General features: G+C 63.8%; 1 protein-coding gene across 1 annotated transcript; it reads left to right on the top strand.

The window, feature by feature from the left end:
- The first annotated feature begins 7,578 nt into the window (after positions 1–7,578).
- Positions 7,579–10,872, top strand: LOC120109561. The gene has a single exon (XM_039123293.1). It carries the CDS (start codon positions 7,579–7,581, stop codon positions 10,870–10,872), a length of 3,294 nt encoding a protein of 1,097 aa, XP_038979221.1.
- The last annotated feature ends 1,628 nt before the right edge of the window (positions 10,873–12,500 follow it).

Below are 12,500 nucleotides of genomic sequence, written 5' to 3'. Positions count from 1 at the left end.
GCGCAAAGCCCACCACGGGGTAGATAACCGAAGGCAACGAGGGACGGTGGATGCGCATATCCGAGCAGTGGCGATAGGGCCGGAGGGAGCACCGACAGGGCCGTGAGATTTTAAAGTACCGAGGGAATTTGCAAACCGGGCCCGCCCCTCCCCCCGTCCATCGCACGCCGATCGGGGGTCCGGCGCCCCGCGGGGGGCTGCCGGCATGCGCTCCCGGTGCAGGCATCGACGAGCCGCCCGCGACCTCCACTCGGGTCCGAGCCCCCAAGCGCGGATGCCGAAACGCGCCGGCCGCGGCAGCCCCACCCCTGCCACCCCATCGGGGCATCGGCGCAAGGCCCACCCTGGGGTAGATAACCGAAGGCAACGAGGGACGGTGGATGCACATATCCGAGCAATAGCGATAGGGTCGGAGCGAAGACCGAGGGGGTCGGGGGGTTTTAATGTTCCGAGGGAAGTTGGAAACGGGGCCCGCCCGGACGCCCGTCCCTCGCACGCCGATCGGGGGTCCCGCACCCCGCGGGGGGCTGCCGGCATGCGCCCCTAGTACAAGCATCGACGAGTCGCCCGCGACCTCCACTCGGATCCGGCGGCGCACGCGCGGATGGCGAAACGCGGCGGCCGCGGCTGCAGCCCCCCTACCACCCCGTTGGCGCGTCGGCGCAAAGCCCACCCCGGGGAGGATAACCGAAGGCAACGAGGGACGATGCATGCACATATCCGAGCAATACCGAGAGGGTCGGGGGGAAGACCGAGAGGCAAGGGGTGTTTAGAGTACCGAGGGAAGTTGCGAAAGGGGCCCGCCCGGACGCTCGCCGCTCGCACGCGGATCGGGGGTCCGGCGTTGCGCGCCGCCGGCCAGCGCGATCCGGCGGGGCGCACGGAGGGCGCCGCCCATCGCCGGAGCTTGCTCGGTCATCTCTGCCGCACGGACACGTGCGCGCCGCCGCGCAAGGTTCGGCCGGCGGGGCGGACGGTTCGCCGCCGCAGGCCTTTCCCGCAGCCGGAACGTGGGCCCGGCGTTGCGCGCCGGCGGGCCGCGCAATCCGCCGGGGCGCACGGCGGGCGCCGCCCGTCGCCGGGGCTTCGCTCGGTCATCTCGGCCGCACGGACACGTGCGCGCAGCCGCGGAAGGCTCGGCCGGCGGGGCGGACGGTTCGCCGGCGCAGGCCTTTCTCCGCGGCCGGAACGCGGGACCGGCGTTGCGCGCCGGCGGAAGGCGCGATCCGGCAGGGCGCACGGCGGGCGCCGCCCGGGCTTCGCTCGGTCATCTCGGCCGCACGGACACGTGCGCGCCGCCCGTCGCCGGGGCTTCGCTCGGTCATCTCGGCCGCGCCGCCACGTGCGCGCCGCCGCGGAAGGCTCGGCCGGCCGGGCGGACGGTTCGCCGCCGCAGGCCTTTCCCGCAGCACGCGCCCCTTCGCCCGAACGACCGCGGGACTCCGGTACGGCCCAGCCGTCGGCCGCCCGGCGGCAAGCCGTCGGGGCTGCTCGATCCGCGTCGCGTGCCGGCCGCCGCTCGGGCCAGCCGGCCGGCTGCCGCACGTAACCTCTGACCTCATCAGCGGTCGATCCGCACCGTGCTGGTTTTCGGTGCGGACCCGTCGGGGCCGTGCGGCGCCGGCCGTCGCATCCGGTTCCGCGGGCGCCGCCCGGTTGCCTCCCGCCCTCGTGCGCTCGCGCCGGCCGGGCGATGCGGTGCCCGCGGGACTCGGGCACGGTTGAGCCGTCGGCCGCCCGGCGGCATGCCGTCGCCGCTCCGCGCCGCGTGCCGGCTGCACTCCTCCCCGCGCCCGTCCGCTGGCGGGCCCGCCGCCGCTCGGCCTAGCCCGCCGGCTGCCGCACGTAACCTGCGACCTCGTCGGCGCTGGATGCGCGTCGTGACAGTTTTCGGTGGGGCGCCGCGGAGGCGCCGGGGGCCCGTGCGATGGGCCAGGGGGCGAACGGACGCCTCGGTCAGCCCGAACAGGGGACCGGCGACAAAGGAGAGAGGTCGCGCAAAACTTCGTGAGGGACGGGACGACGGGCCGACCGATCCGAAGCGCCGCGCACGGCCGCCGCATGGGCCGGCCGGAGGCATAGACCGAGCGCCGCGCCAGAGGAAGAGCGTGCCGGCTCCATCGGGGACCAACTGCGCGCGGCACGTCCGAGCGAGACGACGGGCCGACACGGAAGGCCCGCCGCCAAGGCCGCAAAACCGACAAAGGAACCCACGGGGATGCACCAGAGCGGGCAAAGCTTTCACCGAACGGGACGGGACCGAGCCCCCGCAACAGGCGAGGGCGACGGATCGGACCAAGTAAGGCCGATCCCGCTCCACGCACGCGCGGCCGCAGGAACTTCGTGAGGGACGGGACGACCGGCCGACCGAACCGAAGCGCCGCGCACGGCCGCCGCAAGGCCCGGCCGGAGGCATAGACCGAGCGCCGCGCCAGCGGAAGGAGCGTGCCGGCTCCGTCGGGGAACCACCTGCGCACGGTCCGTCCGAGCGAGCCGACGGACCGGCGCGGAAGGCCCGGCGCCGAGCCCGCAAAACCGACAAAGGAACCCACAGGGACGCACCAAAGCGGCCAAAGATTTCACCGAACGGGACGGGACCGAGCCCACGCAACATGCGAGGGCGACGGATCGGACCAAGTAAGGCCGATCCAACTCCGCGCGCGCGGCCGCGAACACTTCGTGAGGGACGGGAAGACGGGCCGGACCGATCCGAAGCGCCACGCACGGCCGCCGCAAGGGCCGACCGAAGGCGTAGACTGAGCGCCACACCAGCGGAAGGAGCGTGCCGGCTCCGTCGTGGGCCAACTCCGCGGGGCCCATCCGAGCGAGCCGACGGGCCGGCACGGAAGGCCCGGCCGAACCCGCAAAACCGACAAAGGAACCCACAGGGACGCACCAGAGCGGACAAAGATTTCACCGAACGGGACGGGACCGAGCCCACGCAACATGCGAGGGCGAAGGATCGGACCAAGTAAGGCCGATCCAACTCCGCGCGCGCGCGGCCGCGAAAACTTCGTTAGGGACGGGACGACGGGCCGACCGATCCGAAGCGCCGTGCACGGCCGCCGCAACGGCCGGCCGGAGGCATAGACCGAGCGCCGCGCCAGCGGAAGGAGCGTGCCGGCTCCGTCGTGGGCCCGCTGCGCGTGGCCCATCCGAGCGAGCCGACGGGCCGAATCCCTCGAGGACGAACGGTGCCGGGCACGCCCGCAGCGAGTGCGCGCGGCGGGCTTGTGCGGAGTGGAGCGGAAGGCCCGCCGCGGCAGCAGCAGCCCCCCCTCCCTACCACCCCAGCGGGGCATCCGCCCAAAGCCCACCCCAAGCGTTCCAAAGTACCGAGGAGCGTTGCAAACGGGAACGGCCCGGACACGCGTCCCGGTCGCACGGGTCGCGCGTCCCGGGAGGGCCGACGGAGGAAGCCGAAGTGCCGCGCGCGGCCGCCGCGACGGCCGGACGGCGGCGGCGCCCGTGCGCCGCGGCGAAGGCGGGAGCGGGCCGACTCCGTCCGGGGCGCCGCGAGCTTCGGTCGAACCTTTGCCGTGACTCTTCGCAATAGGCCAAGCCCATTCACACTTGGCCAAGCCTAGGCCAAGCCAAGGCCTCCAATGCTTGGCCAAGTGCCTCCAAGGTCGGCCAAGACGGTGCCCAGCGTGCCAAAGCCATGGCATGCCCATGCGCGGCCCAAGCCGCGCCCATGAGCCCCAGCCGCACGCGGCCGCGCGCGCCCGCGCCCAGGCCCCGGCCGCGCGCGCGCCCTGGCCACGGCCGCCCTGGCGCGCGCGCCCGCGCCCAGGCCCCGGCCGCGCTGCGCCCGCGCCCAGGCCACGGCCGCGCCGGCCGCGCGCCCGCGCCCAGGCCGCGCGCGCCCGCGCCCACGCCCCGGCCGCGCTGCGCGCCTGCCGCGCGCGCCCAGGCCCCGGCCGCGCGCGCCCGCGCCCAGGCCCCGGTGTTGGAGGGCGTCTCTCGGCCCCGAGCCGCCACACCAAGCCTTGCACGATCGCCTCCTTGCGGATGTCGTAGAGTTGTAAGAAACGGGCCGATCGGGTAACGCCGTGATGGTTCGAGCTTGCGCCGCGGTGTGCCAAGCTCTTAAGTGACCGTGGGAACCAAGGCAAGGGGAGGGTCTACTGGTTGCAGCTTGACCCGACTCTTGACTTGAGAAGAAAACAATCAACACAAGAAGATATGTGGAGATATAGGTAGAGGAACGCTTGATTGTTTCTATTTCCCAAAATGAAGCTTACACAAAATATCTAGAGGAAACTATGATGGATTTCCCCTAGCCCAAGTCTTGGACAAACCCCAAGACCGAATACAAGAGACAAGGTCCCTCCCAAGCCACTAAGGCCGAAAAACACAACAAGTGCTAAGATGTAAGATATATCATAAGATCCCCAAAATGATCCCCCCCATGGCTCATTTATAGCCTTTCTAGTGTGCCTAAGGGTGGCTAAGGCATGGGGGTGTCCATGGCCCATGTAGGGCCAAAGGCTTGGCCAAGGCATGGCCAAGCCTTAGGCATAGGCTGGCTGCAGGTCTGGCCCTTGGCTGGCCCGGCTGTGGCCTTGGCAGGGGCTAGGAGGGCGGCTGGCAGGGCCTGGGCGCGGCTGGGGCAGCAGGCTGGGCGGCAGGGGCCTGGCCAGGGCGCTGGGCGCTGTGGCAGGGCGCTGGCAGGGCGCCTGGGCGCGGCAGGGGCTCTGGGGCGCGCGGCAGGGCGCCTGGGCGCGCGGCAGGGCGCCAGGGGGGCGCGGCAGGGCGCCAGGGCGCGTGGCAGGGCGCCTGGGCGCGCGGCAGGCGCGCTGGCAGGGCGCCAGGGGGCGCGGCAGGCGCGCTGGCAGGGCGCGGCACGGGCGCCGAGGCGCGGCGCGCAGGGCGCGGCACGGGCGCCGAGGCGCGGCGCGCGCAGGGCCGGTCGGGCGCGCGCAGGCGGCGTGCGCAGGGCTGTCGGGCGCGCGTGGGCGCGCGCGCAGAGGCTGTCGGGCGCGCGTGGGCGCGGCAGGCGCGCTGGCAGGGCGCGGCACGGGCGCCGAGGCGCGGCGCGCAGGGCACGGCACGGGCGCCGAGGCGCGGCGCGCGCAGGGCCGGTCGGGCGCGCGCGCAGGCTTGGCAGGGCGCGCGGGCGGCGCGCGCAGGCGGGCGCGCGCACGACTTGCGGCGAGGTTCGCAGTGCCGAACCTCGCCAGGACTGCTGGCGTGTCAGGCGGGCGTGCGGGCGGGCGCGCGCGGGCGCGCAGGCGGGCGGGCGCGCGCGGGCGCGCGCGCACGGGCTGCAGGCGGGTGGGCGCGCTCTGCGGCGAGGTTCGTTGGCCCAAACCTCGCCTGGGCGCGCGCGGGCGGACGCCTGGGCGCGCGGGCGGGCGTGTCTGGCCGTGGCCTGGGCGCCTGGGCGTGTCTGGCCGTGGCCTGGGCGTGCCCAGCCGTGGCCTGAGTGCGGCTGTGGCCTGGGCTCGCCCAGCAATGGCCTGGGCGTGCCCAGCCGTGGCCTGGGTGCTACTGCGGCCTGGGCTCGGCCAGCCTTGGCCTGGGCTCGGCCAGCCATGGCCTGGGCGCGCCCAGCAGTGGCCTGAGGTGTGCTTGGGCGTGCCTTGGGTGCGCTCATGCGTGGGCACGGGCGCGGGCTTGGTTGGGCACGGACACGGGTGAGCTTGGCCGAGTGGAGAAGAGCTTGGCCAAGGCTTAGCCAAGTATAAAGGAGCTTGGCCAAGGCTTGGCCAAGTGTGAACATGCTTCGGCCAATGCTTTCCAAATAAAATAGTAAACTCATACCTTGGTTTTGCACTTGGCATGTCCTTTCGTGGTCCTCCTCCGGGCCGGTATTCCATTGGTTGAGGAATTCGATGGTGCGGCGGGCTTGGGTCCTCAACAGCCCCGCCCGCGCGCGCCCGCGCCCGACCGCCCCCACGTGGGGGCCCAACGCGGCCTGCCGCGGCCGCCCACGCGCGCCCAACGCGGCCTGCCGCGGCCGCCCACGCGCGCCGGCGCCTCGCCTGGCGGCCTGCCGCACGCGACGCGCGCCAGGCGTCTGCTGCCGTGAGCCGGCCCCCCGCCGGCGCCCCCTGCCGCGCCCAGGCCGCCCAGCCAGCCCTGCTGCCGCGCCCCAGCGCCCGGCCCAGCCTTCGGCCGACCAGCCCTGCTGCCGGCCGCGCACAGGACACTGCTAGCCGCCCAGCCAAGGCCATCCAGCCACCCCGCTTGTCACATGGCCACTAGGCGCACACAGCGTAGGCGTGTGCGGGCACAGGCGAGGCTGTGCCCAGCGGCCTGACTTAGGCGGCAGACATGCCATCTTGGCCTTTGGCATGAGGAGGTGGGCGCTGGACTTCAGCGGTGCCCATGACAGTGTTGGCACGGCACAGGGGCACGGGCACGCGCGCAGGAGGCGCGCAGCCCGCGCGACCGGGGAAGCTAGCCTGACCATGCGCACAGGCCAGGTGAGCCGAGTGCACGGTGACTGAGGATGGGCTTCGGCCGCGCGCAGGTGCGCGCGCGACTGGGCCATACGCTGAACCAATGCGCACACGGCAGGCTTGGCTAGGCGGGCCAAGTCCACTGCCGGCAGATGCGCGCGCTAGGCGGGCGCGCGTGCGCGTTGGCACACCAGGGTGACTTTGCCTTGGCCGAGTGGAGCACAGAGGCGCCCAGCCTTGGGCGCCCTTCAGCAGCGCGCGCGGGTGTGCGCACGCACCTTGGCAACCTTGGCCGACCTCGACCGAGCGACACGCGGCAGGAAGCTGCGGGGCAATGGACAGCAGCCCAGGCTCTCCCTCCAGCAGCAACAGCGGCCCGAGAAGAGGTTAATTCTGGACGTGGGCGGACGCGCGTGCGGGCTAGAAGTAGCAGCAACACCGGCCAGCTGGCGGACGCGCCAAAGGCAGGGCGGTTGCTAATTTCATGCCGATTTTGTAGGGGCGCTGGAGTTGGGCATTGACAGCAAATTCTTGCTGATTTGATGGGCAGAAAAATCTGCAGCCGAGTCCTACTTGGAAACCAACTCCTTCCTATTTGGTAGCTGCCAGATGGGAGGTACAACATATATAAAAAAGGGGGCAGCACGCCATGGAAAAGGGAGAGGAGGAGAAGACGTGAACATGACAGGTCTTCTCCACCGAGAGCCAAGTGTTTCTAGGAGATTTCAGCAAGGGTCTAAGGCTTCTACTTTGGAGACTTGGGGCTTCCACTTTTCTTCCTCTTTGGTGTCCTTACTTTAGGAGAGAGCTGAGAGGAATTTTGTGGGGCGGAAGAGGTTGTTCTTCACGTCACCAGGGGGGGATTCTAAGGGATAGTCCTTAGATCAGTTTGTCTCTTGTAATCATTACTTTGAATACAAGTTAATTCCTTCCCCATCTTGCTGTTTTACCGTGAGGGATTCGTTGAAAGATCCAGAAGGTTTCAAAGGCTGACCGTGTGCAGACTTGCATCCGGTGCCGCACGCAACAGGGAGTTGGGTTTTCAGAAAAATTTCAGAACCTATTCCGCAGTCCTATCAGGCGCGTGACAGTTGGTATCAGAGCCAGGTTCAACCTTTCTCTCATCAGGTTTTGAAGTCCTTGCAAGAAGCAATCGTTGCCGGTGTTCATCATGACCCTCACCGAGCGTGCCCGATTGGAGGCCCTTCTCGGCGACCCAGGCAACGAGGATACCCCGGACCTTGTGACGGTATGTGTTGATCTCCATGAGAGGCTGACAGGCATGCAGTCCTCTCAAGATGATCTGGTCCAGAATCTGGAGGCTAGAAACGACCATCAACGCAGCGAGTATAGAGAACTCGTTACCCGGTTAATGGACCGCTTGAAGACGTTAGAGGATGAGGTGATCATCCTCAAGAGGGCTGTTGTCAACAATCCCTCTACTTCAGCAAATCAGGAGGCCCCTTCAAAGGTACGAGTCCCCGACCCCAAGAGCTTTGCAGGAAGCCGTGACTCGAAGGAACTGGAGAACTTCCTTTGGGACCTTGAAAACTACTTCAAGGCTGCCAAAGTCCCAGCAGATGATCAAGTCAATATGGCAGCGATGTTCTTATCCGCAGACGCCAAATTGTGGTGGAGGACAAGGGTGGCGGATGACCTTAACGCGGGGAGGCCGCGTATTGATACTTGGGAGGCCCTGAAGAAGGAACTGCGCGAGCAGTTCCTCCCCTGCAACACGAGTTGGTTGGCAAGGGATTCGCTGAAAAAACTACGTCAGACAGGTTCAACCCGAGATTATGTCAAGCAATTCAGTTCCCTCATGCTTGACATCTCCAACATGTCGGAGGAAGACAAGCTCTTCAACTTCCTTTCCGGGTTGCAGCCTTGGGCCCAAACTGAATTGCGGAGACAAGCGGTCAAGGACATCCCTTCGGCCATGGCAGCAGCTGAAGCCTTGGTGGACTTCCGCAACGTGGCTCAGAATGCGGGAGCTAAGGAGAAGACTAAGGCTACTGATCCTAAGCCTAAGTCCCGCAATTGGAAGAAGAAGCGTGGTGGTAAAGACCTGGGAGGAGAGGCCAATCAGCAGGCGGTGGCCAGACCTAAACCGCAGCCCAATGATCAGAAGAAGAAGCCTTGGAGTTGCTTCATCTGCGGGGGGCCTCACCATGCCCGAGTTTGCCCTAAGAAAGGAGTGCTCACTGCTCTTGTATCGCAGAGTTCTGATGCCTCTGCATCCCCTGAAGAGCCGAGCACATCGAGAGTGAATCCACTACAACTAGTCAATGCAATTGCAGCAGAGCGGATATCACCCAGCTATTCTGGACTGATGTACTTGGAGGCGAAGGTAAACGGCAAGACAGCGCGTGCTATGCTGGACACCGGAGCCACCAACAACTTCATCTCACAGCGTGAAGCCGCACAGTTGGAGCTGCAGATTGCTGACAGTTCGAGCAAGATAAAAGCTGTCAATTCAGGTGCCATGCCTGTGCATGTTTCGGCCAAAGTGCAGCTGACCTTTGGACCATGGACAGGTCCTTGTTCCCTTATGGTGGTTCCCCTCGACGACTTTGATCTGATCTTAGGGATGGAGTTCTTCCGTCATGCGAAAGTCAGCATCATCCCACATTTATATGGAGTGATGATCGGCGCTGAGCATGCGCCGGGCTTCGTCCACACCGAAGCTACTGTTCCCCTCGCTGATAAGGGGAAAGGAGTTCTCATCTCAGCCAAACAGGCGTGTAAGGGGCTGAAGCATGGCCGAGACACCTACTTGGCGGCCGTGAGGGAGATTCAGTCTGATCCACACCCGGAACCACCTGCAGAGGTACTCCCTTTACTTGCTGAATTTTCTGATTTGATGCCGGATGATCTACCTCGGGAGTTACCACCTCGGAGAGCCATAGACCATCAGATTCAGCTGGTACCAGGGGCGGTTCCACCAGCACGTCCACCTTATAGGATGTCTCCAATGGAGTTGGCCGAGTTGAGGCGCCAGCTTGATGAAATGCTGGAGGGCGGTTTGATTCAGCCATCAAAAGCCCCCTTCGGTGCACCAGTGCTCTTTCAGAAGAAGCATGATGGGTCCCTGAGGATGTGTGTTGATTACAGGGCCCTGAACAAGGTGACGATCAAGGATCGTTACCCCGTACCCAATGCGGCCGATTTGTTTGACAGACTAGCACAGGCGGCCTACTTCACCAAGCTAGATTTGCGTTCGGGGTATTGGCAGGTACGAATTGCAAAAGGTGATGAATCCAAAACTGCATGCGTAACTAGGTATGGATCTTTCGAGTTTTTGGTTATGCCCTTTGGCTTAACCAACGCCCCGGCTACTTTTTGTAAACTCATGAACGATGTCTTATATCCCTACCTCGATGATTTTGTAGTGGTCTATTTAGATGATATTGTTGTCTATAGTCCTACCTTAGATAAACATCTAGACCACCTTCATGCTGTTTTCTCTTGTTTAAAAAAAAATAATTTGTATGTGAAAAGAGAGAAGTGCCAGTTCTGTCAGACAGAGGTGAACTTCTTAGGACACCGCATCAGCAACGGCAAAATCAGCATGGAGCCAAGCAAAGTCCAGGCGGTGCTAGATTGGCCCGAACTTACCAATGTGGCGGAGCTTCGTTCCTTCCTTGGATTGGCCAACTACTACCGGAGGTTTGTCAGGGGTTACTCTCAGATTGCATGTCCCCTCACCGACTTATTGAAGAAGGGCCACAAGTGGCTGTGGACGGACGAGTGCAGTGCAGCCTTCAAATCGCTGAAGGAAGCCATAGCAAGCGAGCCGGTTCTTCGATTACCTGACTTCAGCAAATCTTTTGAGGTACATATGGATGCCTCTAACCTGGCTCTTGGTGGTGTATTGATACAGGATGGACATCCAGTTGCTTTTGAAAGTCGAAAATTCAATGACACTGAACGGCGGTACACGGTCCATGAGAAGGAGATGACAGCGGTAATCCATTGCTTGGACAAGTGGAGGCATTACCTCCTTGGAGTTCCTTTCATGGTGGTCACAGACAACGTGGCCAACACTTACTTCCAAACCCAAAAGAAGCTCACCCCCAAGCAGGCCCGATGGCAGGAGTACATGGCCGAGTTTGACTTCGAGTGGGTACACCGCCCAGGTCGGCAAAACTTGGTGGCGGATGCTCTTAGCCGCAAGTCATTGGAGGGTTATGTTGCTGCTATAACTTCCTTCCAAGGTGACTTTCTTACCCGATTAAAGAATTTTGCTGACACTGACCCAGAGTACAAGAAATTGCTGCAAGCGGTGAATAATGGTGAGCTGCAAAAATACTGGGTCGATGGTGGCCTGCTGCATGCGAGAGGAGGCCGATTGTTTGTGCCAAAAGGAGGAGGCCTTCGGCAGATTTTGTTGAAGGAGTCCCATGACCCGCAGTGGGCGGGACACCCTGGAGCTGAGCGCATGAAGGCCCTCATCTCTCGGTCCTAGTACTGGCCGAAGATGATGGATGACATCGAGCTATTTGTGAAGACTTGCCGGATCTGCCAACTTGACAAGACCGAAAGGAGGAAGGAGGCGGGCCTTCTGCAGCCTCTTCCCATACCTGAGAGACCTTGGGTGTCTCTTTCCATGGACTTTATCACAGGTTTTCCAGAAGTAAAGGGGATGAAGTCGATCTTCGTTGTGGTGGATCGATTCTCGAAGTATGCCATCTTCATGGCCGTGCCGTACCCATGCCCCGCTGATCGCACGGCGGAGTTATTCTTCAGTGGAGTGGTGAAGCACTTTGGCATCCCTACCAACGTAGTGAGTGATCGTGATCCCCGATTTACTGGGAAGTTCTGGACTAACTTGTTCAAATTGATGGGTTCAGAGATGCGGTTCTCTACCGCATACCATCCGCAGACGGACGGCCAGACGGAGCGGATCAATGCCTTATTGGAGGAATACCTTCGGCATTATGTGACAGCTACCCAACGCAATTGGTTAGAACTTCTGGAGATTGCGCAGTTCTCCTACAATCTCCACAAATCTTCTTCGACACAGGCGAGCCCAGCAGAGCTATGTCTCGGTTTTCAGCCACTTTCTCCTCTTGAGGCATCGTTGCAAGGTGTTGAATCGCCTTGTCCAGCAGCATACAAGGTGGCAAAGGATAGAGCCGAGCTCCTTGAAGATGCCAAGGAAAGCCTAGCAAAGGCGCAGCGGCGGATGAAGAAATTTGCTGATCGCAAACGCCGACATTTGGAGTTCGATGTGGGTGATCTGGTTCTCTTAAAGATCACGCCACAAGTGTGGAAGAAGATGGGTCAAGCCAAGCTGCATAGAGGTCTTATGCCACGGTTTGATGGACCCTTCAAGGTGCTTGAAAGGGTTGGTGTAGTGGCATACAAATTGGCTCTACCTGACAGACTCAAAATTCATCCCGTGTTCCATGTGAGTTTTCTTAAAAAGTTTCATGAAAATCAGGATGAAGAGAGGACCTTTCCAAGGCGAGCACCCCCTACCATCCATCAGGAGTATGTCAAGAAGATTCATCGGGTGCTTGAGCATAGAAAAATCGGTGGCCAAACCGAATATTTGATTCAGTGGGAAGGGGAGTCTTTGGTTGATGCAACTTGGGAAAAAGCGAAGAATTTGTGGCAGTTCGAGGAGGAGGTGCAGGCTTACTTACAGCAGGCGTCGACGAGGGCGTCGACCTCTTCCGCGCGGGGAGGATTGTCACATGGCCACTAGGCGCACACAGCGTAGGCGTGTGCGGGCACAGGCGAGGCTGTGCCCAGCGGCCTGACTTAGGCGGCAGACATGCCATCTTGGCCTTTGGCATGAGGAGGTGGGCGCTGGACTTCAGCGGCGCCCACGACAGTGTTGGCACGGCACAGGGGCACGGGCACGCGCGCAGGAGGCGCGCAGCCCGCGCGACCGGGGAAGCTAGCCTGACCATGCGCACAGGCCAGGTGAGCCGAGTGCACGGTGACTGAGGATGGGCTTCGGCCGCGCGCAGGTGCGCGCGCGGCTGGGCCATACGCTGAACCAATGCGCACACGGCAGGCTTGGCTAGGCGGGCCAAGTCCACTGCCGGCAGATGCGCGCGCCAGGCGGGCGCGCGTGCGCGTTGG

Source organism: Phoenix dactylifera, unplaced genomic scaffold (genome assembly GCF_009389715.1).
Source record: "Phoenix dactylifera cultivar Barhee BC4 unplaced genomic scaffold, palm_55x_up_171113_PBpolish2nd_filt_p 002395F, whole genome shotgun sequence".
In the NCBI taxonomy this organism is placed as follows: Eukaryota; Viridiplantae; Streptophyta; class Magnoliopsida; order Arecales; family Arecaceae; genus Phoenix; species Phoenix dactylifera.
Note: the sequence above shows the minus strand (reverse complement) of the source record. Positions and strands in the feature narration are given on the sequence as shown.